This window comes from Heterocephalus glaber, unplaced genomic scaffold (genome assembly GCF_053883595.1).
Source record: "Heterocephalus glaber isolate CG9 unplaced genomic scaffold, H.glaber_assembly_v1.0 deba00001479, whole genome shotgun sequence".
NCBI classification, from domain to species: Eukaryota; Metazoa; Chordata; class Mammalia; order Rodentia; family Bathyergidae; genus Heterocephalus; species Heterocephalus glaber.
Genome location: NW_028258316.1, coordinates 110393 through 137869, shown reverse-complemented (window position 1 = coordinate 137869; position 27477 = coordinate 110393). Strand labels below are relative to the sequence as shown.

The 27477-nt window shown below is 49.8% G+C and overlaps 1 protein-coding gene across 6 annotated transcripts in view; it reads left to right on the top strand.

The window, feature by feature from the left end:
- Positions 1 to 27477, top strand: part of Cacna1b (calcium voltage-gated channel subunit alpha1 B) — a 201372-nt gene that overhangs the window by 133486 nt on the left and 40409 nt on the right. For all 6 annotated transcript variants that reach the window (XM_087182900.1, XM_087182902.1, XM_087182899.1 and 3 more), the window contains exons 34-40: positions 5287 to 5403; positions 5774 to 5839; positions 6949 to 7040; positions 9100 to 9244; positions 14673 to 14800; positions 21417 to 21513; positions 24106 to 24214. In XM_087182900.1, coding sequence (XP_087039026.1) covers positions 5287 to 5403; positions 5774 to 5839; positions 6949 to 7040; positions 9100 to 9244; positions 14673 to 14800; positions 21417 to 21513; positions 24106 to 24214 — 754 coding nt within the window. The remainder of the gene's footprint in view (positions 1 to 5286; positions 5404 to 5773; positions 5840 to 6948; positions 7041 to 9099; positions 9245 to 14672; positions 14801 to 21416; positions 21514 to 24105; positions 24215 to 27477) is intronic.

The following is a 27477-nucleotide window of genomic DNA, read 5'->3' as shown; positions in this document are numbered from 1 at the left end:
ACTTTTCAGACCCTGTCTCAAAATTTAAAAAAGGTTTGGGAATACAGTTCAGTGTGAAAGGCCTGAGTTTAGTTCCTAGAACTGCATACACCCCACCCCACCCCATCAAAATAACCACAAAACAAAGAACAAGATGGTCTTGTTGCACCAGCTCTTGATGTTGTGCATTTCCCACGTGGTTCTCCCTTCACTGTGTGTGCATCTCACCCAGAAACACTAGGCCCAGTGTGGTTTCCAAGGAGCAGGCTGGCTACATTTCTGGTACCTGTGGGACTTCTCCGTGGAAACAGGGACTCTTATTCATCCAGATAAAGTGATGGAAAGTTGTAAGGACAGCTTTAGGGATTTCTGCAGGTGTTGCCTCCATTCCAAGAGAGAGACCTCCAAACTCTTGCCTGCAGAGGGAGCATAAAGAGGACCGGAAGGGGATTGCTGGCTGACATCACAGACATGGAGAGCTCTTCCCAGTGGAGGCCTCCTGCAGTGCCATGCCGGCAGTGGAAATGAACCAGTGGCTGTGTCAGGCCTGACTTCAAGCAAGTGCTGCTTGGCAGGCGCTGCCCACCACGGTGCGTGGCAGGGGTGGTAGGGAGGAGAGCTGATTAGCTGCCGGTTTGAAAGTTCAGCTGTCCTTTGGCCGCTGTTACTCTTGGAGCTCAGGTCACCTTCCTGTTCTGTCTGAAGGAGAAAAGGTGAAAGCCATCATGTGGATTGGTGGTGTTTTGTGTGTTTGTTTTTCATTTGGAGCCACTTCATATGTTTACTTGGCGAATGCACTTTTTTTCTTAGGCAAAAATATGAGTGTCAGTTTCCATCCCCAGCTTGAAAATCAAAATAGAGCAATAGTCTTAGCATGGGTGCCTGGAGAAAGGGCTCCAAGCATGTACAAAACTGACATTGATTTCTTTGCCTGGAAATTTAAAAAAAAAAAAAAGTGTCTGTGAGTCATCTTTTGATTTGCATTACAAACAATGCAAATAGGTGCCGCTCTGTCTGCATAGCTTACAGATTTCAAACATTTGTTTTGATTTGATGCATTTTAAGACAAATATGCAGTTAACTAAAAATCCTGAAATTTTCTGGTTAAGTATTCAGAGTTTGAGTTTTTGCTTGTGTTGATGACTCATTTTCTCTTTTGTTTTCTGTTTTTGTTCTTTATTTACCTTAACCTACCTGCTGATTCACGCCACACAACCAACATACAATGCGAAAACCCATGTCTCCGTCTGTATGTTGTGCGCCTACTGCTCAAACCACCCTAATTTGTATTAATACGCAAATACCCATCCATGAAAACATCACATATAGGAAACGGTTGGTTTCATAACTTTAAACAGTTCTTATTGATCCTCCTTCTGCCTGCTCTGTTTTCCTCTCATTTCCGGGATTCCTGCCATTGCCCTTTGAGGCATGGATGGATTCTACTGCACTCACCTCTGGCCTCTCATGTGCTCTCCCCAGCCCCTGGGATACAACAGGGGCTTCCGAGGGTGTCCCAGGAGCTGTCTGAGTCTAGGATCAGGCCAGAGAAAGGAGGTGGGAGATTCTGGGGGCTGGGTGAGTATCCAGGACAGATTTTCTTGACAAGCCTGGCAGGAGGAGATTGGTCTGGGTCCCTGAAATTCTGTGGTTTCTGTTGCACACTATCTGTTTTCTGCTGTCCCCATCTTGCCAACACAAAAAGAAGGTTCCTCTTTGCCCAGTTGGCCTCTGTGAAGTCCCCTATAGCAACTGTCCTTCCTGGACAAGTCGTCCTACAGGGATCAGGCCTGGGGCACAGGGTTGGTGTAGGGAACAGGGGAAGGGGACGTCACCAGAACCTCTGCAGTGAGTCCTGGTCTCCTGCGAGCCACAGCAGCACACGGTGAATTACAGGAAAGGTAGACAAAAGAGACTGAGAAGAAGCTGAGCTTTGGGTCTGATCAGTGCTGCTCTGGGCAGCAAAGACAAAAACCCCTAGCATGCAGCACCTTTTATTGAGTACATCAGAAGAAACAAATGAATATGTAGATTTCAGTACTTTACAGTGGGATAAACAAGGTGTAGCAAAAGACTGGCGGGGGCTGGGCTGGAAATCTAAGGACAATGAGGAACTATGCAGATGAAGATTTGGTTCCTCCCTGGCGTCTCCCGAAGGTGTGGTCTTGTCCTGAAGCATCACAGCATCACGGGATCATTGAGGTCTCAGTTGTGATCCGAGGCCAAAATGGAATTATGTCTCGGAATGCCATAGCTGGCCTGTGGGTGGAAGAACTGGGCCAATCAAATGATTTTTCCCTAGAATTATGTAGCATTAGTCCCAACAGGTTGGAGGTTTGAACTCTATGATTCAGAAGGGTCAGAAAGGGCCTAAGTAGAAGCAGGAGGCCCTGCCCTAGTAGACGGCAGAATGCATGGCTTCCAGTTGTGTGTCACTAACCTACAGAGTTCATGTGCAACTGGGGCCTCCTGCCAGGTTTTGAAGAATTTTGAGGAGAGAGTAAGGGTGTTTGGTGTAACTCAGCTTCAGCTGTGGCTATGGAAATTTATCTAAAGAAGCAGATATTTGAGACTCCTTTTATGGAGGCTGAAGGTTTGTATAGCTGGTTCTTATAGCCGGAGTGGAAAGCTTGAGTTTTGAGAGAATAGCATTGGATGCTGCCGAAGCGCCTAGGCCATCAGCTCAGACCAGGCAACTGCCACGTCCTGTGAGGGCCCTTCCTGCCCACCTTTCCTTTTCCTCCTGCTAGCACACGTGGCCGTCAGGTGTGTGATAGATGTGTGTACGCACACTTGCTGTCTTATCCATCAGTCCCCGTTAGAGTGAAGGCAAGAGAGCACTTATTTACCACTGCAGGACCTCCTCCAGCACGGTGCATGGCCAGCAGTGTCCATGGATCTGGGTTCAGTGTCCAGGTGATATTCCGGAGCAGGACCTCATGTCCTTGTGACTGGCCAGAGGCCATGGTGGCCCTGGGTGCCAGGCACTGGTCCTGGCTGGGGTAATCTTTGTGGGGCAGGACCCTACAGAACTCGGCACATGTTGATTCCTGGCCTCCGTTATCTCTCACCACCTGGACGTGGGTGTCCCGAGTGCCTGAGCATGATTCTGGGTGAGCAGGCAGAGGCTGGGGGCTAGGTGACGTCCCCTCAAAGCGAGTCTTCCCTGCGTGGAGCGGTGTCTGACTGAAAGCAAGGTGCCAACAGGGGCCAGGCTGGCCTTGGACTGGGTGTGGCAGCTTCCTGTGCAGCAGAAACTACAGACCCTGGGAGGGTGAGGCAGGTTGCATCCACTTCTGAGAGGTCAACCGAGGCCAGAGGTGGTGCTTTGTGGCGCACAGCCCTGTGCTGCTTGTCCTTGCCGTCCTGCGCGTCGTGGGCATGGTGCTGCTCAGCCGATCATTGCGTGTGGGCGTCTGGAGCTGTTGCCGCCATCTGTCCCTACAGCACTCCAGGGTTGCCTGTCTCATCAGCCCTGCCCTCTCCTGAGTACTCACCTGGGAGAAGGACTGGGAATGAGGCCGGGCTGTGTCCCCACTTCAGGTCCTTTAGATGAGCTGGTATTCTTCACTTCTCACCTGTTTTATCAGCTTTTATCCCTTCATTCCAGGGGCCTTCATTTTCCCCAAGTCTTCAGGAAATCTTGTCTGTTTCAGCTGCCCAAGTATAGATGGCTTTGAGCTTGGCAGGCACAGCGTTGTCACAGTCCCTGTCCCTTTAGACCCGTCTGAGCATGTGCTTTCAAAATGGAGCTATAAAGAGGCTGGACACCTGTCCTCCACCCTCTGCCATCTTACACAGGGACTGCCTGACCCTGCCTACAACAGCCTTCCCTACGCCTGTCTGCTGAGGCTGGCCGAGTTTGTGTGTCCTCAAGCCCTATAGTGGCCACTGGGCACTCTTGGCCGTCAGGTCTGTCTCTGAGATTCCCTTTCCTTGGCCATGTGTGTCAGAGACCTATAGGTGTAGCAACGCCCCTTCGAGGGTTGTGGCCTGAGGCCTGTCCCACCTTCTTGCTGATATGGACAGTTGGGCCTCTTGTGCTCCTTGAGCCTTCTTGTGTTGTTCAGAGTCAGTTCTACCTCCAGAGCTCCTGCATGCCACTTGGGTCCTTCTAGGTGGCTGGAGCCTCCCACCGCAGCAACAGTCCAGAGGCCCTGCCACCGTGGTGGGTCACAGAAACCTGCCTCAGCATAGAAGTGACAGGCAGAATGGAGATCTCAGAACTCAGTGTGAGACCCATCCCTCCACGGACTCCTCACCTGGCCAAAACAGGCAGCCCTGGAGTGTCTGCCCAGGGGTCCCCTGCCCTTGTGCTTGCATGTGCTGTACTTCTGCAGCTGTCTCATTCAACATCTGTGTTCTCTTTTCTCTTTATTTGGTCACTGAATGTGACAACACAAATGCGTCAGAGCCTGAGCTGCTTGCATATTTAAAAACACCAAAATGGCAGGAAGCTGCCTTCAGGCATGTGCAGGTACCTGGTCTCTAAGTAGGCAGAAAGTGCCAGGCTCCACAGCCCTGCCCATCTGTGCTCAGATGGGTCCCCAGAGACACACTCCCTTGAAAAGGGCTTGCCAGTAATTCAGGGTGCCTGATGCTGGGGTAAGCCTCACCACCAGGTAATCTTTGGGATCTGGTCTATTCAGTTTACCTCAGTGCTTGGTTCTGAGCAGTGCCAGACATCATGGGTTCTCTGGAGCAGAGACCTGTGGTCCGAGGGTCGCATTGGTAGCTTCCAGGGCAAGAGCTTCAGAGAGGCTATACCTCCCCTTTCCCTGAATGTCTGCAGATACTGGAGTGGCCCTAGAGGAGGCGGCTGCAGTCCCAGGCAGGCAGGGACTTCGCTGGCTGAGCCTTCCCTGGAAGGAGAGGGTGTGACTGCCAAGCCTAGACAGGGGAGTCCTTTCCACGGTGTCCACTGTCACCTGAACAGCTTGGCTGTGCCCCACGAGAGGTGGTCACTATTGTAGGTCCCCAGTCCATCTCCTCTCTGCCCCACTTGGCAGCAGAGAGTTGTTTCAGAGAGCTTCTGTCTCTGTCTGTCATGGTTGGAGAGTGCCCCTAGGGTAGAGGGTATTTGCTGCATGAGAAGTGACTCATAGTGACAAGCTTTTCTTTTGGAAGGTTTTCTTGGTGGCCAGTTGCTACTTAAAACTGTGAAGCAGTAGCTCTTTTTTATTTATTTTTAAGCACTTGTCCTTGAGGCCACAGGGCCTCAGGGAGAACTTGTGGGGTAGAAGCAGCCTGCCTGAAGTTTTAGGGGGTGATTCCTGAAGGTCAGAGTGCAATCCTCCTTCTCTGCAGAACAACTTCATCAACCTTAGCTTCCTGCGCCTCTTCAGAGCTGCACGGCTCATTAAACTGCTCCGCCAGGGCTACACCATCCGCATCCTGCTGTGGACTTTTGTCCAGTCTTTCAAGGTGAAGTGCGGTACCAGGGTGGGCAGGGTGGGACAGCTCTCTGCAGGTGATTTCTGTCCCTCTGCCTTTGTCACCTTCCCAGCACACCCAGCATTCCCCTCTTTTGGCATGCTGCATAGGGGTAGGGCACACACATGTCTTCATTGGCACCTGTCAACCTATTGTAGTTTATAAAGGTATTTTGAATGATCTGTAGATTATCTTGTTAATGCCCATAGAAACTCTGAGGTGAGTTTTATGATCCCAGTTAATAGATGAAGGAACAGAGCTGCCCCTTGGCCTGGGGCCTGGTAGTTGGGGTGGAGCTGGGCCAGGCTGAGGTCTTCGGGACCTCTGACAGGGCTGGGAGTTGATGTGCCTGTGTCTCCAGGCGCTGCCCTACGTGTGCCTCCTCATCGCCATGCTGTTCTTCATCTACGCCATCATCGGCATGCAGGTGGGTGCCGTCTGCTCGGGCTGGGCTGTGCCCAGGGCTTTTGTTCACAGGAGCATGAGGGCGTGGGAGCATGGATTATGATCATTAAATGATAATAAGCGGACACTTAGTGAACATTTGCTGTGGAGCCAGATGACTGTGAGACTTTGACCTTCAGAAACACTTTCAGGGAGGGAGGCACCGAGGCTGGGCTGCCCAGTGTCCTCTTGCTAGAGGCAGACCAGCTCTGTGCCCATTCTTGGCTATTCTGTTGGACTAGCAGGGATGAAAGACAGCTCCTGACACGTCGCAGGAGATGCCGTCAGGTGACTGTGGTCACTGCATTTGATAAGTTCAGATCCCCTAGTTTAGCACATCTTTATTTTGCCAAAGAACACTTTGTAGCTATTTGGGGTTGAGGATTTTTAAAATGTAACATTCTAGCCGTTAAGCTTAGGCATCTGGTCACTTCCCAATGTCAGGGCTGGGAGATTGACTGAATGGTAGTTTATGATTGGAAGTGCCAGTACCTTAAATTTGAGCTGTTTCCTTAACTCTAATTACAAGGATTGGAAAGTTCTTTTAGTTTAAAACTTGCTGAGGTTTGATATTGTATATTATATAATCTTGCTTTGGTCTGTGGATGTAGAAGAGCATGTATGTTGTTGATCATTGTGGGAATGTGATAGTTTATAAATTTGCAGCCAGATTCCAGATTTTAGGCTGAGTATGGTCCTTGACACGTTTGTATTTCTTACCCTGAATAAAATCAATTAGAAAGGATAAAAAGCTTGCTCCATTATTTGCACAAAAGTTTCAAAAGAAATTCTCCGGTGAACTCTCAGAGCTATTACAATCTAACTCCTGACTGGGGGTGGTGACTAAGAGCAGGACCTGAAATGCATCTTGTCCCACACACAGTGGAGCCAGGACCCATTCCAGGGACAGGCTGGAGCTGGCAAGTGTGGAGCTCTGGGACCTGAGTTCGCAGCTAGCAAGTGATTGTCTGTGCTAGGAATGCACACCGGGCCCTGGGCGGTCCCCGGCTGCATGCAGACCCTCTCCTGCCCGGCCTTCTGCCGTGGCTCCTGGGACCTGCTGTGTCAGCATGCTGTGGTTCTCTGCCTCAGGTGTTTGGCAACATTGCCTTGGACGATGACACCAGCATCAATCGGCACAACAACTTCCGGACGTTCTTGCAAGCCTTGATGCTCCTGTTCAGGTGTGTTCTGTGGTCAGCCCAGGCCAGTGTCCATGCTGCGGCAGGGTGGAGGAGGGTGGGTGCCATGTGGGGACCCCTTGCTCCAGCCCATACTGCTTCCTGTTGGTGGACCTTTCCAGTTCTTTCTCTCTGCTCATCCTTTGCAAAGGGCTCCTGCTCTCTGCCATAGCCACAGAACAGATTGAAAAGAAGCCCCTCGGGGGAGATAACTGGGGGTGCCCTGGACAAACCTGCCCTCCACTCCCTTGTTTCTGCTCCCTGGTGACGTCTTTTTTTTTTTTGGTACTGAGAATCAAACTCAGGACCTTGTGTTTGTGAGGCAGGCAATGGAACCATTGAGCTAAATCCCTGGCCCCTCCCTGGTGACATCTTAATGGCTTCAGTGGGCCTATGGGGACAGGAGATGCCTGGCAAGGTCTTGCTTGGGGTGTTGGTCTTTAGCTTTCCTCTTACACCTTTACTGATACAGGGATAGCAGGGGTGAGGGAGAAGCAGACTTCAGGGAGAATAGCTGCTGACAGCAGCTGCTCAGTGGCCCAAGGAGCCCAGCTGGCCAGAGCTGCTTATCTGAATGCACCTCTGCCTCCCACCCTCAGTTCCCTGGCTCCTGGATGCAACCGAGCAGAGCAGCAGGGTGCGAGGCAGGAGGCCCTTGGCACAAACTTCGGGGCCTTCAGATGCCTCCTTGAAAGTGGGCTGAGTACCGGTTGCTGTTCCTAGATAGGACATACCCTCTGTAGACTGGGCATTGACCCTCCTTGCCTGAGAAGAGGGACAAGGAGAAGGGCTGAATATGCTCTCCTGCCTCCTGCGACTCCCTCATTTTGCCACTTATGGCTCAGGAACAAAAGGGGAAGAGCTCTTTGCAGGCATTTATAGTGAGGGTGCTGACATCAGATCCTGCCTTGATCCTTACGCAGATATGCTGGGCTGCTGCAGAGCCAGCCCTGGGGCTGCCCCCATGCCCTGCCACTGTGGCAGTTTCCTAGGAGGAGAGTGAGCTCAAACCCAGACTTGCTTTGCCAGTCTACCTGGAGAACATCTTCATATTCTTGTTTTTTTACATGAGATGAACAGATACCTTCAGGTGCACACTTTACACAAATCAATTTATTTCTCTGGACTTCAGTTGTGTTAATTTTATGTCTTCACTTATTCTGTCATGCACCACAAAGATGTGAGGCAAACCTATGATGTCAGCCTTAGTTTTAGGCCTTTGTTCTTCAAGACTTCTGCTAACCCTGAGCTCCATCAGGTTGGGCCGTGCCCAAGGTGCTGAAGGAGTGGAAGCTGGAGTAGCCTTAGCAGGGACAGAGGGGGACAAGGTCGGGAAGAGTAGGATGCTGGTAGCCCAGAACTGAGGGCAGATGTGTGTTAGGACTTCTGGAGTGAGGGGAGGCCTGGAGCGTTTGAGAGCAGTGTCAAGATCCATCTTGCTTCTTGGCCCTGTGCAGGTGGAGCTGTCATGGCGGCTTAGGAAGGTCACTGCTGCTGGCCCCAGCTGAACAGAGAAAGCTTGGCTGTTTTCTTAAGGCAGCTGAGCTGATGGGCAGGATTTAGAGACAGGGGTGTGCAGTAGTTTTGGCCCAAGCAGCTGGAAAGGCAGAGTCCTGCTTCTTGAAACGAGGATGAAGATGGCACGTGTTGGGCGGTCAGGAGTCTGCTGGGCTGTGTTGTATCCACTGAAGAGTGCTCACTGTGGCGCTAATCCTAGCACTGTAGATCCATTTTTTTTTTTTTTTTCCGTACTGGGGATCGAACTCTCAGGTCCTTGTGCTTGTGCAGCAGGCGGCGAAACCACTGAGCTAAATCCCCGGCCCCCGTAGATCACTCTTAGTAACTACTTTCTCAGGTAATGGTCAGTTTGGAAATCTAATGTCAGAGGGGTGTTTTGAAGAAACAGCCATCTGTCACATAGGCCTTGCCTATGTGTGGAAACCCAGGAGTAGGGTGCATTCACCAAGCTCTCTAAGGGCCCCACTCCCTCAGTTCATGGCTGGTGTGCTGCAGACCTTTCCTTCTACCTACCGTGGGCTCACAGCTCTGCCCTTCTCCTCAGGAGTGCCACAGGGGAGGCCTGGCACGAGATCATGCTGTCTTGCCTGAGCAACCGGGCCTGTGACCCAAATGCCAATGCCAGCGAGTGCGGGAGTGACTTTGCCTACTTTTACTTCGTATCCTTTATCTTCCTTTGCTCCTTTCTGGTAAGTCCTGGTCACTGTGCTTTTGTTTGCCTGTCTTAGTTCATCTTGGGGCTCCACATCTGTTGGTCCCTGGCTTGGACCCATGCCACATCACCAGCTGATCCCATAGTGAGGGCCTCCATACCCCCAGAGCCAGTGACCTTATTAACCCTGGAAAGAACCCAGTGGGAATGAGCTCCTGAAGGCCCCTCCTTGACTGCCATGGAAGGATTAGGTTTTCAGGGGCAGTTGCCCCTGGATATCCAACTGCTAGGAAGGTGTCCACTGTATGGTGAGCTGTGGAGAAGCAGCCGGCATGACAGTGGGAGATTGGGTTGGAGAGGTGGACTGATGGGTCCCAGTAGTGTAGATCCTCTTCTTGGTCACTGGGACCCTGGGGCCTTGAGGGAGATGTGTACTGTGATCTGCTTGGTGTTTCGCAGCTTGGCTCCGGTGAGGAAAGGGGCCACAGAGTGAGCAGTAGGGCAGTGGCTTAGAGTAAGGGGCTGGGCTGCACTTTACAGGGAGAAGTGACCTGATTAAGAAAGAGAAAAGAAAAACGCACCTGAAAAAAAAACAACACCTCAAAACCCATACCTGGAGTTTTCCGGGCAATGGATAACCTGAAAAACTCTTGAGTTTTGTGGGGTATTGCAGGCACGGGTTGGAGGGGGATAGAGATGCAGATGCCTCACAGACCTCTGGGCTGGAAATGTGAATGAGTTGCCATTGGTGTTTGGACTGTCTAGGGAGCTTGAGGACCTGCTGTGGGTCCTTGCTGTAAAGTGCATTCCAGCAACCTATTATAGCTTAAGCATCATGTGAGCGCTAGTTATAAATGCAGATTTCTGGGCCCCATCCCCATATCTATTCCTATATCATCAGGATATCTGGGAGAGGGATCTGGGAATCTGAGTTTTAAGAAGTTCTGGGGCAGTTCTGCAAGTGCTAAACTTTGAGGAGCACTGACATAAGGAAAGGTGTGAACTGAGAAGGAGGCAGAAGATTCTACCTCTGGCCACATAGGAGATAGATAGGAGCAGTAGGTCTGGGAGCTGAGATGGGGGACTTAGAAAAGTGGAACGTAGTGGCCAGAGGGAGGGAATAACCTACTCTATGACATATTGTTAGCAGGTAAAATGAGACAATGACCGAGAATGGATAGTGGAGGTGGGTGGTGATCCTTGCAGGAATAGTTTTTATTGGCATAGTGGGAATGAAAGTTTTCTGGCAGTGGGTTTGAGCTCAGTTAGAAGTGAGGGGCATTACAGGAACAGACATCTCTCCACCATACACAAGCCTTGGGATGCAGATATTTGGGCAGGGCTGGGGATGTAGCTCAGTGGCACTGCGCCTGCCTCGCAAGCGCAAGGTCCTGAGTTCAATTCCCGATACAAAAAAAAAAAAGATATTAGAGCAAATGAGCTGGAAGGTGACATGGTTAGAGTGTGAGACATATGGAGCCAAGACTGGGGAGGAGGTGATGGTAACATTGTCAGTAGTCATTGGGAATAACCAAGCTTGACATATTTTAGGGTTAGGAACTGAGATGACTTGGGGTGAGCAGCCCACCAAGACCAGGCGTGATCAGCCCATCTTTGTGGACCTCAAAAGCAACATGAATGATGGTGCTTACTGTTTGTAATCTCCACGCTTAAAAATGGCTAAAATGGTAAATTTTTTGCTATGTATATTTTACCACAGTGAAAATATAGAATAAAAAAGAATTACTACTCTGACTTTTTCCTGCCCGGGGATTTAGCTCAGTGGCACTGCCTTCCTGGCAAGTGCAAGTTCCTGAGTTCGATCCCCAGTACCAAAAACCAAACTCTTCAAAAATTGAAGAAGAGGGAGCACCTACTAACACATTCTATGAGGACAGCATTACCTGGATACTGTGGCCAAAGATGACATGTGAAACTGAAGACTCATAGCCCGTGGTAATATTGATGTAAACATCCTCAACAAAACGCTAGCAGCCAGTTCTAACATGTTTAAGAGAGTATGCCCTGGGCCGGGGATTTAGCTCAGTGGTTCCGCCGCTTGCCTTACAAGTGAAAGATCCTGAGTTCAACCCCCGGTACCAAAAAAACAAAAAAGAGTATGCCCTATGACGTAAGGAGGTTTCTCCAAGGGACATAAGAGTGATTCAACTTGAGAAAACTTGATGTTAAATACCATATTAATGGGATGAAGGGGCAAAAAATGAGCATTTCAACATGTGAGGAAAGCATTTGACAAATTTCAACACCCTTTTATGATTAACAAAAACACTTAGCAAACTAGAAATGGAAGAGAGCCTAACATGATAAAGGACTCTTATGAAAAGCTCACAGCGAGCATTCCGCTCAGTGGTGAAAGGCTGCGGTTTCCCCCAAAGGCGGGGTGAAGAGACGAGGGTGCTCGTCTCCCTCATGGACCCCAGTGCGGCGACTGAAGTCCCGGACGGAACACCTGGGCCAGAGGAAGAGGGCCGGGGGTCTAGCTCAGGGGTGCCACCTCCTGCCTCGCAAGCACAAGGTCCCGAGTTCCATCTCCGGCACCAAAAAAAAAAAAAGGAAGAAAGAAGAAGAAGAAGTATCCAAGTTGGAAAGAGGAAGTCTATGTATTTTAAGATAGCACGATTCTGTATACAGAAAATCCCACAAGTGCACACAGATGCAATACTACTAGAGCTGATAAATGAGTTCAGCAAAGCTACAGGGTACAAAATCCAACAAAAATTGGCGTTTTTATTCACTAGCAATGAAAAATCTGAAAAGGACATTCAGAAAAATAATTCTGCTTTCAGTAACATCCAAAAGAATAAAGTACCTAGGAATAAAATAACCAAGAAGGTGAAAAACTTAAATTGAAACTTCAGAAACATTGATATAAAGAAGTTAAAGAGGGCTGGAAATTTAGCTCAGTGGTTTCGCTGCCTGCTGCGCAAATGCAAAGATCTGAGTTCGATCTCTGGTACCAAAAAAACCCCCCAAAAACAGGAAGTTAAAGAAGACCCAATTAAATGGAAAATCATGCCATGTCCGTGGATTGGAAGACTTAATACTAGAAAATGTCAGTACTCCCCCAAGTGGTATATGGATTAAATGCAGTCCCTATCAAAATCTTAATGGCCTTTTTGGTGGCAGAAGTGGAAGAGCAGATCCTCAAATTCATGTGGTATTGCAAAGAAGTAGCCTAACCAGTCCTCAAAAAGAAAAAGCAAAACAGTTTTCATTTCCCACATTTCCTCATTTCAGAACTTACTATAACACTACATTAATTAAAACAGTATTGCTTGTGGGCTGGGGATTTAGCTCAGTGGTGCTGCCTCCTGGCTTACAAGCGCAAGGTCCCAAGTTTGATCCCCAGTACCAAAAAACAAAAAACCAATATTGCTTGTGTAAAGATAGATATACAGGCCAGTGGAATAGAATTGAGAATCCAGAAATAAACCTAAACATCTATGGCCAATTATTATTATTATTTATTTATTTATTTATTTATTTATTTTTGTGGTACCGGGTATCGAACTCAGGACCTTGCACTTACAAGGCAAGTGTGGTGCCACTGAGCTAAATCCCTGGCCCAGCCAATTGATTTTTGACAAGGGTGCTCATGGAGAAAGAAGTGTTTCTTTCATTGATAATTGAACTGGGAGAGAGTAGTCTCTAACAAATGGTATGAAGAAAACTATATCTGCATACAAAATAATGACCCCTACTTTGCTCCATATATAAATCAACTGATCAAAGACCTACATAGAAAAACTAAAAATATTAGAATATATAGGAGGTAAAATGTCAAGATCTCAAAATTGGCAATGGATTCTTTGGTTTGACATCAAAATCATAAACAAAAAAGAAAATTAGATTATTTGTGGTTCCTCAAAATTAAAAACTTGCATATCAGAGTACCTTATCAAATATGTGAAAATATAGTCTATAAAATGGGAAAAAATGATTACAAATCAACACATCTCATAAGAGGTTAGTATCCAGCCTATATAAAGAACTTTTAAGCCTGGCACTGCCGTGCCTGCCTGTCAGCCTAGTGTTCTGGGAGGCTAAGGCAAGAAGATAACGAGTTTGAGCCCAGCATGGACAACTTGGAGATTTAGTGAGATCTGTATCAAGAGGTTTTAAAAATGAAAAAGGAACTAGAGTTGTCGTCCAGTGCAAAGGCTCTGGATTCAGTCCTCAGTACCAGAAACAACTTTTACAACTCAAGAACAAAAGACAAATTTTAAATGGGCAAAAGATCAGAAAGGACATTTTTATTTATTTTTTTATGGTACCGGGGGATCGAACTCGGGTCCTTGTGCTTGCGAGGCAGGCGGCGGAACCACTGAGCTAAATCCCTGGCCCCAAAAAAGACATTTTTCTAAAGAAGATACACAAATGCCCAACAGTTACCTGAAGAGGTGTTCAACATCTTTGGTCATTAGGAAATGCAAATCAAAATCAAAATGAGATACCATTTTACACTTACAATGATAGTTATAGCAACATTTTTTTGAAAACAGAAAATAAGTATTGGCAAAGCTGCACAGAAATAGGAACTGTGGTTCATTACTGGTGGGAATGTTAAAAACACTGCAGTTGCTATGAAAAAGTTTTTAAGTTCCACTCTTAGGTACACAGCCGAGAGACATGAAAAGACATGTCTGCATAGAAACAGACATAGGGTCCTTACAGTATGATTCATCATACTAGGCAGAAGGTGGAGACACCACAGATGTCCGTGAATCGAGGAAAGGTTCTTCAGCCGTAAGATGAATGGGCATAGTGACACATGCCACAGTGTGGATGGACCTCAAGAGCATTGCGCTGAGTTAAAGAATCCAGACATTTATTGATTCCTTTTTCATTAAATATCCAGAATAAACAAATCGAGGGAGAGAAGTGAGATTGGTGGCTGCCAGGGTGTGGGTTGAGGAACAAGGGGTGATTAATTAACGGGTGCAGGGTCGGCTTTTCGGACTATGGAAAAATTTTAAACTGGAGAGGTGGTAGCACAGTGTTGTAAATATGCTAAATACTTCTGAATTATTCATGTAAAATGATGAATGGTATGCTATGGAAACTTTGGCTCCATTAGAAAACCCAAGCTGCTGGCTGGTCATGTCCACACTGCTGACACCACAGGATCGCCTGAGGGTGCACAATGCCCCTCACACAGCTGGGGAGGGATTCCCTCGGGTGTCAGGATGGATTGTGGGCAAGAGATCATGGAGCCTGAACTGGCGAAGGACCATAGCAGTAGAGAGCAGAGCCTTCCAGGGGCTAAATGTTGGAAGTGCATGTGTGGGATCTAGAACCTAGCGCCCTGGGGCTGAGGAGGACCTGAACAAAGCAGAGCGGTCCCTGCTGCCTGGACAACCCCGCACAACTGTGGAAGCTGAGGGCAGGGCTGGAGGGCAGGCTGAGCTCTCTCTGTGCCTCCTCTTCTCCTTCCTGACCCGCAGATGCTGAACCTCTTTGTGGCTGTCATCATGGATAACTTTGAGTACCTCACGCGGGACTCTTCCATCCTGGGGCCGCACCACCTAGACGAGTTCATCCGGGTCTGGGCCGAGTACGACCCGGCTGCATGGTGAGTGAGCCCCCGTGCTCTGTGATTCTCAGGGGTGGCCTTACCCATGGCTTCTGGGACAGGGCAGGGGCGGGCTTGGCCGTGTTTCACATAAGTGCCCCCTGCAGGTGTCAGCTGGGAGTGTCAGTCAGTCATGTGGAGTGGCACTGGTGTCCCCTTTGAGTGGTCCTTTTTCAGTCTTGTATGCCTTGATGCAGCTCCACGGTAGAGACATGGTGTTTGAGATCCTCAGTGGCCCCTCAGGAAGGTGCCTGTGTCTGGTGTCCTGGGAGGTTGGGGAGGTCTATGAGGCTTGGGGCTCTTTATGTGTGAGTGTTTTGTGCCTTCTTCCAAGGGCCGTCGATGAGGGAGAGCGTGGAGACAGCATGGTTGGACCACCCTGTGACACTCAGGGGCCTTTGAGGGCAAAAGCATTGTGGGGCTTTGGGACATTCCCCCCTGGGGGCTGAGGGGTCTTTTCTGCCATCTCCCTTGGGGACAAAAGCCAACATGTGCCTGTGTCCTCAGCCCTGGCTGTACACAGTCAGCACTTGGTGAACTTGGATTGAAACCAGAGGAACCACCAGTAGGGCTTTAGTATGTTCAGAACCCCTTGGGCAAGGTGGGAAGGGTGACCATATGGGTTCCCTAAGTGAGGGGTGAGCCATTTCCAGCCAGAGTGGGGCTTTGGAGGGTGTTGGGATCAGACAGTGAGATTGTTTGAGACCGTTTTCCATGGAAGAGCCCTGCACTGTGCCGTGCTGTGCCCAGGGCAGAGACCACATCTGGGCAGGGGTCAGCACAGCACCAGGGCTTGCACTGTCCACCTGTCCATGCCTCACCCATACCACCCACACTTGCCTGTCCTCATCTGTACTTCCCTTCACTCTCACCCGCTCTTTCGTATGTTCACTTGCTTGCTCCTTTGCTCATTTGCTTACTCATTTAACCATTCATTCACTAAATCACCCACTCTTTTACTCATTCACTAGTTCACTCATCCATTCACCCTGTACTCATTCATTTATTTACCTGCTTTTCCACCCTTCTCTTTTTCACTCACTCAACTGCTTCAGCAGTAGTTAACGAGAGCTGCTCCCTGTAAGGCAGGCACAGGAGATGTGGGGCTGACCCTGGCCTGCTGGGTAAGAATAGGTCTGCTGGTACCTTGCACACCATGAGTGCTCAGGAACCATGAATGAATGCAGGGGAAGATGACCACAGACCTGGGTCCAACTCCCTGCCTGCCCCTATCTGCCATGTGTGACTACACATTGCACCCTGCAGAGGGAAGGCCTGGAGGAAATGGTCAGGTTCCTAGTGGTGAGGCTCCTGCTGCCCACAGGCTCCTTGAGTTTCCCCTGCTGTGCAGCTGGCTGTGAGGAGCCCTCTACAGACCCTGAGGGCTTGGCCATGCTCCCTTAGCTGCCCCTTGTTCCTTTATCCTCCATCTGGAAGCCTCACCACCACTGGGTGCATTGGGAGCCAGGAACACAGACCTCTCCTGTCCAGGCTTTTCCAGACCAACAGTATCTCCATGTACATCCTCCATGTTAATGAGGAGTGAATTTACAGTTTCTGCACAGTACAGAGGAAGCATAGCAGTTGCTTATGTTTCTTGGTGTATGTGACTATTTTTTTGGCTTTGGAGACCCCACCATTTCTGATGCTTGCACATCTTTGTTCTGCAGTACCCACACTCTTGCTGGAATGCATGGGTTTGGGGATTTTTTACTGGGTCCTGTGGTCAGGAAGGCCATTCATATTTGGGTGGAGACTGGGGCGTGTCAGGCAAAGGGCAAGAGCATCTGGAACTGAGCCATGATTCAGGTGCATCTTAGGGGGACTAGTCTGATTCTGATCTGGAGTCTGCTGTTTTGGGAACATTGTCCCAAGAGGAGTATATTGCAGAAAACATACTTTGTAGGATATAATCTACACTAAAGGGCAAAGGCAAGAGCGAGAGAGAGCGAGAGTGAGAGAGAGGGAGAGAGGGAGAGAGGAGAGGGAGAGGATATGAGAATTGCATACCCAGGCCTTCCACAGTAAGCCATGGCTGAAGGTGGGCTTGGGCTGACTGCAGCTTTGTATCATGCACAATGAGGGCCCAGTCTGTTTCCCAAGTTCTAGAACTGGGGACTGGGGATGCTGCAAGCTGCAAGACTAGGGCTATTGGGCACATGATAAAGAAAGTGCTTGTCAAAGAATAGACAGCAGAAATAAGCCTTGCCCCAGAGGTGGCATGAACCAGGTCCTGTACAAGACCACGAGCCTGGAGTGACAGGCTTGTAAGCAGCACACAGAGCTCTGGTCCACAAGAGCCTCAGTCAAAGCCTAGCCCTAAATGGCCTGAGGAGGCTAGTAGCAGCTGAGTAGGCTAATATGGATCCATATCCTTGGCACAACAGAGAGGCAGCTCAAGCCTTTTGGTAGCCTCCAGGATGGATGACCACTTGGATGTCTCTTCAGTATTTGGGAGACACTTTGAAACCACAACAAAACTGTTAATTTCTCAACATTTTCATGTGTGTTTATATGAAAATATATACACGTGTGGCTGTGTGTGTACATGTATGGCAGTGTATGTGTGTACACGTGTGTACCTGTGTACATATCCATTCTTACATTTGTGTGACCCTATGAGTACTATGTCCATGTGCCATGCCTATTTATTGTGTGTGCACACATATTTGTGTATACATGAGTTTGTGCTCCTCTGTGGATATAAGTGCACATGTATATGCACATGTAATTGTGTTTATCTGTGTGTATGTATGCAAGGGAACTGTACATTCATGCGTGTCTGCCCCTGTGTGCATCTGTGATGTGTGCATATGTGTGAGTTCATTGCATGTCTGTATGCACATGCCTGTGTGTTCATGTGTGTGTGCAAGCACAGGTGCACATATGTGAACACACGCATGCTCTGGGAGACACAAAGTGGTTGATATTTAGAGCTGCTTTTTTCCTAGCTTCCCTTTCGTTGCTGCCTCAAGACTTTGTGGAATGTAAAAGCTCAAAGGGAGAATCCCAGTCACACTTCTCAAAGCAGTCTGTCTGCTCAGTTTATGTTCATCTGTCTGTCCAGTATTGTTGAGCATCTGCTATGTGTTGGGCACAGAGTGACAAGGTGAAGCAGGTGTATGCTCTCCTATTTTGACTAGGATGCATGGCAGTGCTGGAGCTCAAAGCTAGGGCATCTGAGGCCAGAAATTGCTTGTGCCATCTACCTTTCGGCCAGAACCACCATCTTTCAGAAATCTGCCCAAAGGACAAACACGAAGGGAAAGAAGAGAGGAACCCGGTATACGCCCTCTAGGCCTTTCAGAAAACACGGGGTTGTTCCTTTGGCCACATGCATGGGAATCTACAAAAGGGTGACATTGCAGACATCAAGGGATTGGGTACTGTTCAAAAAGAAATGCCACACAAACGTTACCATGGCAAAATTGGAAGAGTCTGCAATGTTACCCAGCATGCTGCTGGCATTGATAAACAAGCAAGTTAAGGGCGAGATGCTTGCCAAGAGGATTAATGTGCGTATTGAGCATATTAAACACTCAGAGAGTCGAGACAGCTTCCTGAAACAGGTCAAGAAAAATGACCAGAAAAAGAAGGAAGACAAAGAGCAAGGTACCTGGTTCAATTGAGTGCCACGCCCAGAGAAGCACACTTTGTGAGAACCAATGGGAAGGAGCCTGAGTTGCTGGGACCTGCTCCCTATGGATTCATGGCCTAAGCAGGGGATGTAGCTCTGCCATGCAGCACCTAGTTAGTGGCTAAGAGTCCTAGGCCCTACTTAAAAATAAAAAATTATCCTGTGTTGTAAGGTTTTCTTAATTGAACAGGTACGTGGTGCGTTACCTAAAAAAAAAAAATATTTGGAGCAGATTCTCATTGTACCTAGTTAATTATGTGAGGTCTTTATTCTTTGGTGTTTTTGGGGGGTTTTTTTGGCTGAAAGATGATGAGGTATTGTGTAGGTATATCCCCAAATGGCCACATATTTATGAAATATTTATATTGGCTTGAAGATGCTCTAACTCACCATGGGGAGAAAAGATATATAAAAAAAAAATGGAAGTCAGTATATGGGCATTTCAGTTGAATAAATTGTTTAAAGCACCCTAAAAAAAGAAATACTTGTGCCATCTGAGCTGAACTCAAGGAGGAAGATTGGTGGAGCCTCAGAGAAGGCTGAGGCAGGTGGAGAGGCAGGGGGACATCCAGGTACACTGCACCAGGCTGGAGTGGAGTATGCATTATAAGGGGCTGGTACAGGCTTTGAGACGTGGCTTTAAAAAGGAGTTCTGATTTTGTTTTATAGACAGTGAGAAAGTGTTTGAATCAGGGAGTGACAGTATTGGGCCCACACTTTTCATTTGGTGGCATCTGACAGGTTTGGTAAATAGGGGCCCCCATCCCCCCTGCCCCTTGGTAATAGTTCCCAGGGTCCAACAGGGTTAGCAAGCACCCTGAGTGAAGCCAAAGTGGGACTTCATCTTTCTTCCCTCTTTTCAAGAAGTACCTTGGATCCTATTGGACTGAGGGAGACTGCCGTATAGGAGAGAAGAACATTAGTGGTGACCCAAGGGTGCCAGTGCTGGAAAGAGGCTGTCTAGCTGGACCAGCAGAAAGATGGGGACAGTCAGGAGGCGCCCCTGAGGTGGACGAGGTGGAGAGGCAGGTGCATGAGAGCCAGGCTCAGAGGAAGACTTGTGGAGGGGGTCTGGCCTTCAAGAGAGGCAGGGCTGACAGAGCTGGGCAGGCCCAGGCCAGACTGACGAGGACAGGCATCACGCCATGTGCAGAGTAGATGCCATCCAGGTACTGGAGTGTGAGGAGTGTGTCCTGCCTCTGTGAAGCACGCAGATTTCTGTGAGAAGTGTTCCCTGCCTGCCTTGGGCTCTAGGAATCATAGCGGCTTGACATATCTTCTGGGTTGCTCCAGCCTCCAGAAGGGAGCAGCTTGGCCAGCCGTACCCCTCACCACCTTGGCTGCTCAAGGCTGCATCTTCCATTGCAGGCTGGGTGGGTGGGTGGGTTGGGCTCCATTTGCCTTTGTTGCCGTAACCTGTGACATTTCCTTTCCAGTTGCCGGATTCATTATAAGGATATGTACAGTTTGTTGCGTTGTATTGCGCCACCCGTTGGCTTAGGGAAGAACTGCCCTCGTAGGTTGGCCTACAAGGTTTGCAACTTCAGAGCCTCCATCCAACATACTCCCTGCCCGAACTGCAAACACAGCACACTCTCCCTGCCTGGTTTGGGAATGACAGCACCTCACCTCTTTCCTCTCGTCCTGCCCTGCCCCGCACTCCGGCCTCCTAGATGCTTTGGTTCCCTTTCTAATCTCCCAAACCCTTCATCTGGCTGGGGCAGGCAGCCTTTGGAGACAGCACATAGAGCTTCTGGCTGGGTTGTGTTGGCCAGGACCAGCCAGCCAGGTGGGTGCTGGGGGCCAGCCAGGTCCAGCCTGTGCCACAGAGACAGCCATCTGACCCAGTTCTTCCTGTAGGCTTGGGTGGGTTGGCTGATGGTCAGACAGGCCAGAGATTGAGGGTCCAGAGAAGGGGAATGTTGGTGCAAGTAGCAGTGGCTCCTCTTGGTCGGAGAGGCTTCCAGTCCCTGGGGGAGGAGAGAACAGGTGGGTGGGGCCCAAAGACAAGCCATCCTGTGTCACCTCTGGACTAATTACTCCACCCAGCAGAGGAGCCCTGTGGTCCGAAAGTGGGAGGTTCCAAGCAGATCTGCTTGCCAGGAAAGGTCCCGGCTTGAACTTGCTGTGTCTCTGGGACCCCAAGCCCTCAGGCAGGGGCTCCGGGAGTGGAGGGAGACCCAAAAGCTGGGGAAGACTCGCCACCAGCTCCCAGGGGCCTGCAGGTTCCGGGCCCTGCCGGAGGCTCGCCCTGCTTGCTGGTCCCCACCTGACTGGTCAGGCAGCACGGGAGTGGCCCAGGTCACCACCACCCAGCGCCTCCCCTCCCCGAAGTCTCCTCCCTTCCAGCCCTGACCCCAGCAGCAGCCCTGCCCCGGCCGCTTCGGGCGTCTCTGGCCTTGGAGCAGGACTTGCCTTACGGTCAAGTTCGGCTCTAGAGCTTCCAAGATCCCTGTCTGGTTTCCTGGCCTATTGTAGACGTTTCTCCACTGCGGCCTCTGGCCTCGCTCGGAAGCCAATCTGACTGTCCGGACCGCTGGTGCTGGCTGCTCCTGTGGTCTCACCCACAGCCCCATCTCCGCAATCAGCCCGCTCCTCCCGCACGGTGAAACAGCTCTTCTCTGATTCGGCCTTCTGTGTGCTTCTGAAAGAGTCAAAGCATAAACGTACAACCCAAAGCCGCCCCGATGCAGCCCTCCCTACCCCTCCATGTTCATTAGCTCAGAGCCAGCCCTGCGCGTGCCCTGCGTGGGGCTGGAGCGAGGGGTGAGGCCTGGGGTGGGGCAGCAGGGGTCGAGTCAAGCAGAGAAACCCTCATTTGACCGCTCTTGATTCTGGGTGTGTCGCCTGGCACTTGGATTAACTAGATGTGTTTTCTTGTCTGCTTCCTCCCTGGCCCTGCCCCGCTCTGCCCCTCTGCTGCCTGCCTCGTCCTGTGGACCGCCCCACTGTGCCTGCCTTTCTGGGACGGGTTTCCAGTGGGCGCATCAGTTACAATGACATGTTTGAGATGCTGAAACACATGTCCCCACCTCTGGGGCTGGGGAAGAAATGCCCTGCTCGAGTTGCATACAAGGTAGACCCTGACCCTACACCCCTGCCCCAGGAGCTGTCTGTGAGAGGCTGGGCTGCCCTGGCCTCCTCCCATCCGAAGGGTGCTCCTGAGCTCTCCCCGCTGCCGCTTTCGCAGGGCTCACCCCGCTGTCTGTCTGCACCTGGCTGCCTCACTGTTTCCCTCTTCTCCACCCTGCCCATCTCTGCTCCCATCCCAGGCAGAGGGACATGGACTGCTATGAGGCCTCTGCACTGGCCCCTGGTGCCCCATCCCTGCCCTCTCCTGACAGCCCAGAGAGGCTGGGAAGATGGAGCCAGAGTGCTGCCCTTCTTCCCTTCCTTTTCCAGGAAGAAGGGGACAGACCCATTTTCTGAACAGAGATTGTTTTGTTTTAGGTTCAGGACTACCTGCTGCACTGTTCCGTAAGGTCCTCAGGGTCTGGCCTTTGGGGATAGTTTGGGCCTGTAGGGGCCCCGCTGCTACACATGTATACACGCACACACGCGCACACACACACGCACCTCTGCTGAATTCAGCCAGTGCCTGGCCACAGTCTGCAGGGGCTTCCTGGCCCCCTGTGGGAAGGAGGCCTTGTGACATTGAGAAAGTAGGCTGCGAGGGAGGGTATTGCCAACCTGCCTGAGGTTTCCCAGCCTGCTGCAGGAGAGCAAAGGCCTCAGGCCCAGAGTTCCAGATGGCTAGGCTGTAAGAACAGGCAGGCCAGGATGCCTCCAGCCTCCCTCCTGGGGGGGAGGTGTGGGTCCCACAGCTCCTGCTCACTGGCCTGTGGCACCGCCAGGCACCCTACCCACCTGGGCCCCTCTGCTGGCACCCTCTGCTCTCCAGCAAGCTATCTGAGGGCTTCACTGGGTTTCTCCCATCCACAGTCTTTGTGCCCTCATTCTAGGTCATTGTCTGCTGCCTGATCCAGTGCAGCCTGTGGAGCCACCATGCTCTTACCTGCCACAGAGATGCCTCTGGGGTCTCCCTCGGTCCTTCCTTTGCCCATACTCGCATGTGTGTTGTACCTGCTGCATGCAAGGCTGTAGCCCTGTCTCAAGGGGGAGAGCTCTGTCCACACCGACACCGGGCTGGGCAGCCAGTGCAGTAAGACCCTTCCAGCCAAACTAGCTGGCCCTGAGGTTCTGGACAGGTTGGGGATGATGGACTTGGGCAAGCTTCAGGGGGTCCAAGGGATGCTGGAGCACCATGGCATTGTTGCTTTGTCCTGTCCTTCCCCCTCAGCATCTCAGCTTCTGGCCCATGAGGGCCTGAGGCAGGGGGTAGGAGCCCCGATGAGGGCAACCCTCAGAGTGCCCTGGACAGAGCTCTCCCTTGCGAGACCACCTGCTTGCTCCTTGTTCACTCATCCCCACTCCCCTCCCTGGGAGAGGAATTCATCCGCCTCTCACACTGCCATCGGTGCTGGTCTGCAGGGACGCCATGCTCTGGGAAGCAAGTTTCTCCTGGTGTGCAGCACATGTGTATGTGGGGTGCTGGCACTATGATTGGATGTGCCAAGTGGGGCTTTGCCAGCATTCGAGGGACAGTCTGGCTCATATCTTCAGCCCCCCTGCACCTCCACCAACCGTCACACTGAGATCTCTGGATTTGAGACCAGGGTACTGAGGGCAGGGCTGTGAGCCCTTCCCAGAGGAGGGGCTGAGGGCTTGCCTTGCCAGAGGGCCAGGCCCAGGGAGGGGCTCCTGCCTCCAGCCCCATCCTATGAGGACAGGCTAGCCGTGGTGTTCCTGGGGCTCTATGTGTCTGCATGAGCATCTTGGGTCTTTCCCCTTCTGAACACCCTTCGAACTCTCAGAGCCTGAGGCTTTAGGCAGCTGCAGGCTTGGCCTGGAAGACTGTGTTGCAGTCACATGCTTGTCCAGCTGTCCTTCCCTGAAAACCAAAGAAAGCAGGGGGGTTGGCTCAGGGAGATAGGAGCAGATGCTCCTCACCAACCCTCACCAGCTGTTGGCTGCAGTCTCCTCAGTCCTGGTTCCTTCAAGCTGGAAGGAGCTTAGTCTCTAAGGCTTCTCTGTCTGCCTTTGAGTGGCGTCAAGTGTGTCTTCTGGCCCCCTGGCTGGGTGGTGAGAAGCGAATCCTTAGTTGGGCTTGAGGTAAAGTAGGGTACCCCTCTTGGGGGCTGGGGCTCCAGGTGGGACTCTTGGCTGCCACCCTTGTCTGGATGATCCAGTTGCAGGTAGAGGGGAGGTGGGTAGACCCTTCCTGCTTATGGGCTCCTCGTTGGACCCTCCTTCCTCAGCCAGTGCCACACACCCTCTTTTCATTCATGGACTGGGGCCAAGGTCCCTCTGGCTGAGGTTGTCCCTATTTCAGAGGGATCCAGGCTCCTGGCCTGACCCCATGCTACAGACTTCACCTGGATTTCTGCTTTTCTGCAGCCAGGAGAATCAGCTCAGATTAGGGTGGGAGTTGGGATGAGCGTGAATGCTGGCAAAACTCCCCTCCACCCAATCTCACTTAGGCCCAGGCACCTGCAGGGACCACCCTCAGGCGGCCCAGGCAATCCCCCGGTGCCCGAAGCACTGGGCAGCCCTGGGATGGGGGTGACCCTGGTGCACCTAGCCTTTACCTGCTTCTCCTTGTCCCCAGCGCCTGGTTCGCATGAACATGCCTATCTCCAGTGAGGATATGACAGTGCACTTCACCTCCACACTGATGGCCCTCATTCGGACAGCATTGGAGATCAAGCTGGCCCCAGGTGAGTGAGGTAGCCTGGATGTGCAGGGAGGAGGGGAAGGGGCTGCTCTGTCTGGAAGGAGAGCTGCACAGAGCACCTGCTCTGTTGGGCACCATAATGCCTGCATATTAGTACCATAATGACCCATATTCAGGTGGAAACCTGAGGCACAGGGAAAGGGATAATTTGCTCAGAGCCAGCTAGTGGTGGAGCCAGGATTTGGCCCAGCCCACGCCTGTGAGGGGCTGTGCCTGGCCTATGCTCCCTCTGCCTTCCCTCCCTTTCAGAGAGGAGATGGGAGCCACAGAGGGGACCTGCTGCCTTGGACCCTCCCTGCCTGTCCCCTCTGCAGCCAGGGCCTCCTCTTACCATCTCCCTGGACCTCCCCACAGTTCTGTTCTCTGTTTATTGCCTTGTTGGTTTTTCTCTTTTCTGCAGCACTTATGTCAATATGTATATGCACCATTCTTTCTTTCTTTAAAGATTTCTCTTCTCACCTTTCTATTGATTTCCTTGCTTTTCTTCCTTCCTCTATAGCAACCAGCCCCCAGTAGGGCTTGTCTCTGTTGTCTTGTTCTCTCTCTGGTCTCCAGTTGGGCTGAGCTCTACCCTTGATGACCTGTTGTTCCAGGTTGTCAAACCTGAAGGTCAGTCCTCAGTCCTGTTGGACAGCTCTTCTCATTCTTTACCCCCTTCTGTGTGAAACATTTTGTGGGTCTTTTCGTGATTTCTCCACCTCTCCACTCGGAACTGTGCTCAGAAAGTCCTCTTTGACATCCTCACTCAGTCTTTTACTATCTCACCTGTTTTTTGTGCATATCATAAATTCCAGTCTTGTAATTTTAGCCCAAACTCAAACATCCTGTAAGTTATTCTTGTCTTCCTGGAGGACACTCAGCATCCTACAGTTGACTTGCCTGGACCTCACCTCCAGCTGGTCCCATAGCTTTCCCAGAATCATGAGTGGCACTCTATTCCTCCCACTCCCTAAGCCACAACCTTGGAATCATTCTTACTGCCTCTTGTTTCTTATCTCACTTCTGAATCATGTCCAATCTCTTATCATATCTTCCTGACTCTGCCTTCAAAATATATCCAGAATGTGGTCATTTCTACCCTTTGCCCACTGCCACCTCCTGGCCCGAGCCTGTCAGCGTGTTATGCATTGCTGCAGCAGCCTTTTCTCTGATCTGCATCTGCTTTCAGCCCCCTCAGTCTGCCCTCAAGAATGAGCAGGTTAAAAACCAGAAGACACTTCCCCTCTGCCATGCCGCTGGCCTTGGAACCAGCCAGCTGTGGACTGAAACCAGTATAAAGCACCAATTATCCAAAAAGAGACTAATGAACTATCCCAAGGTTTAATGACATATGTTGTGGGAGAATCCCTGAAGAAACAGATATTCTGACAAATTCCTGGTGGTAATTAGAAGGGTTTTACTCCCTTTGGAGGAGAACCTGGGTCCCGCTGCAAGCCCGTGGGCACTGCTGAAAGCCCTCTCTTCACTCCTGTGTATGTTCTGCACAAAGGGAAATGAGTATGGAGGACACAGTCACTGCAACAACCACGTGACTCTTCACCTCCTCATAATTCTCAACAATGACCTCTTTGTCACCACTCATTATTATACCAAGACCCATGACCTGCACTCTTCCTGTTGACCAGCAGGTGCTGGGGTCATCACGTATTTTCTGGTCCTGTGAAACCTACCTGCAGATGGCCTGCCAGCTTCCTCCCAGAGGGCTGCTCAGCACCACCTACCTCCAGCAGGGCCATCCAAGCTTCTCTTTGGTGGCTTCCCTCTGTCTTTTAGGGTTATTTACCCATCTGACTCCCTACCTCTGTTTTTAAATTTTACAAGACTTCCAGTTATTCAGTCCTCAGAGTGCTCGCTCTTATCTTGCAGTCATCTTCCTTTCTCCTTACTCTTCTCCTTATTTACTGAGTTGCTATGGTTCATTGTTTTAGTAATACATATGCTGCACTAGCTAAGATAGGTTTAGTTAGTGACTCTTTCACTAGTAGAAACTGACATTTTAGGTACTAAGAAAAAGAAAAAAACCTCAACATAGAACTTCTCACACACGTGATAACATATTTATGAGTCATGGAAATGATAACTATTCTTACTTGATCATTACACATTGTATACATGTCTCACATTATCACATGCACCCTCATATATGCACAATTAAAATAATAAATTAATGTGCAGTAGAAAAGGTTTTTAAAAAAATAATTGCTTTTGAATGACAGCATAATATCATTCAAAAAAGTACATCAAACAATAACTTTTTCAGGAAATAAAATCTGAAAAAAAATTCATTGTGAGCACAAATACAGCAAAAGAAATGTTGAATAAGTTTCTCGTGTAGCAGAGAGAAAATGATGGCAAGTAAAATGAAAGCATAAAGATGGGAGTAGAATCGATAGGTGAATGGATAAAGAAAATTACATGAATATATACATGCATATATATGACTACTTGTCCATAAAGAAGGATAAATTTGAGACATTTGTAGAAAATGGATGGATGTAGAAAATGGATCTGTAGAAAATAGAGACCATAAGGCTAAGTGAAATAAATCAAACACAGAAAGTGACATTTAACTTGGTTTCTCTTATATGAGAAACCCAAAATATAAATAATTTAAAGGAAAAAAAAAAGACAGATAGTAGGAAACAGAGGTAGAATTTGTGGAGGTGGGAAAGAGATCTAAAGGAGGAAGAGGGTAGGACTGGGAAAAGGGGAAATAAAAATGATCAAGGTGCAATATGTAGATGTACCAATTCCCCAAGATGAATGTAATTATATGCATCATAAACTTATACTGCTAATGAAGAAATTTAATATGTGAGTAGATATAGGAAAAAAAAACAACAACAAACCAGAAGATTAGCTAGACTGATCAAGAAGAGAAAAATCAGGCCCTTGGGCTCAATGAAGAAACAGGAGAGAGTGGAGATGACATAAAAAATCTCTTCACAGAAATAATGGCAGAAAACTTCCCAAGCAGGGGAAAAGAGCTTGACATACAGATAAGTGAGGCATATAGGACTCCAAATAGCCTTGACCAAAAAAAATCTACACATAGGCATATAATTGTTAAGATTCCAGAAACACAACAGAAGAACAAAGTTCTCCAAGCAGTCAGAGAAAAGAAACAAATCACATACAAAGGAAAGTCCATCAGAATCACAGCAGACTTCTCAACACAAACCATCAAGGCAAGAAGAGCTTGGAGTGACATATTCCAAGCCCTGAAAGAAAACAGCCTCCAACCCA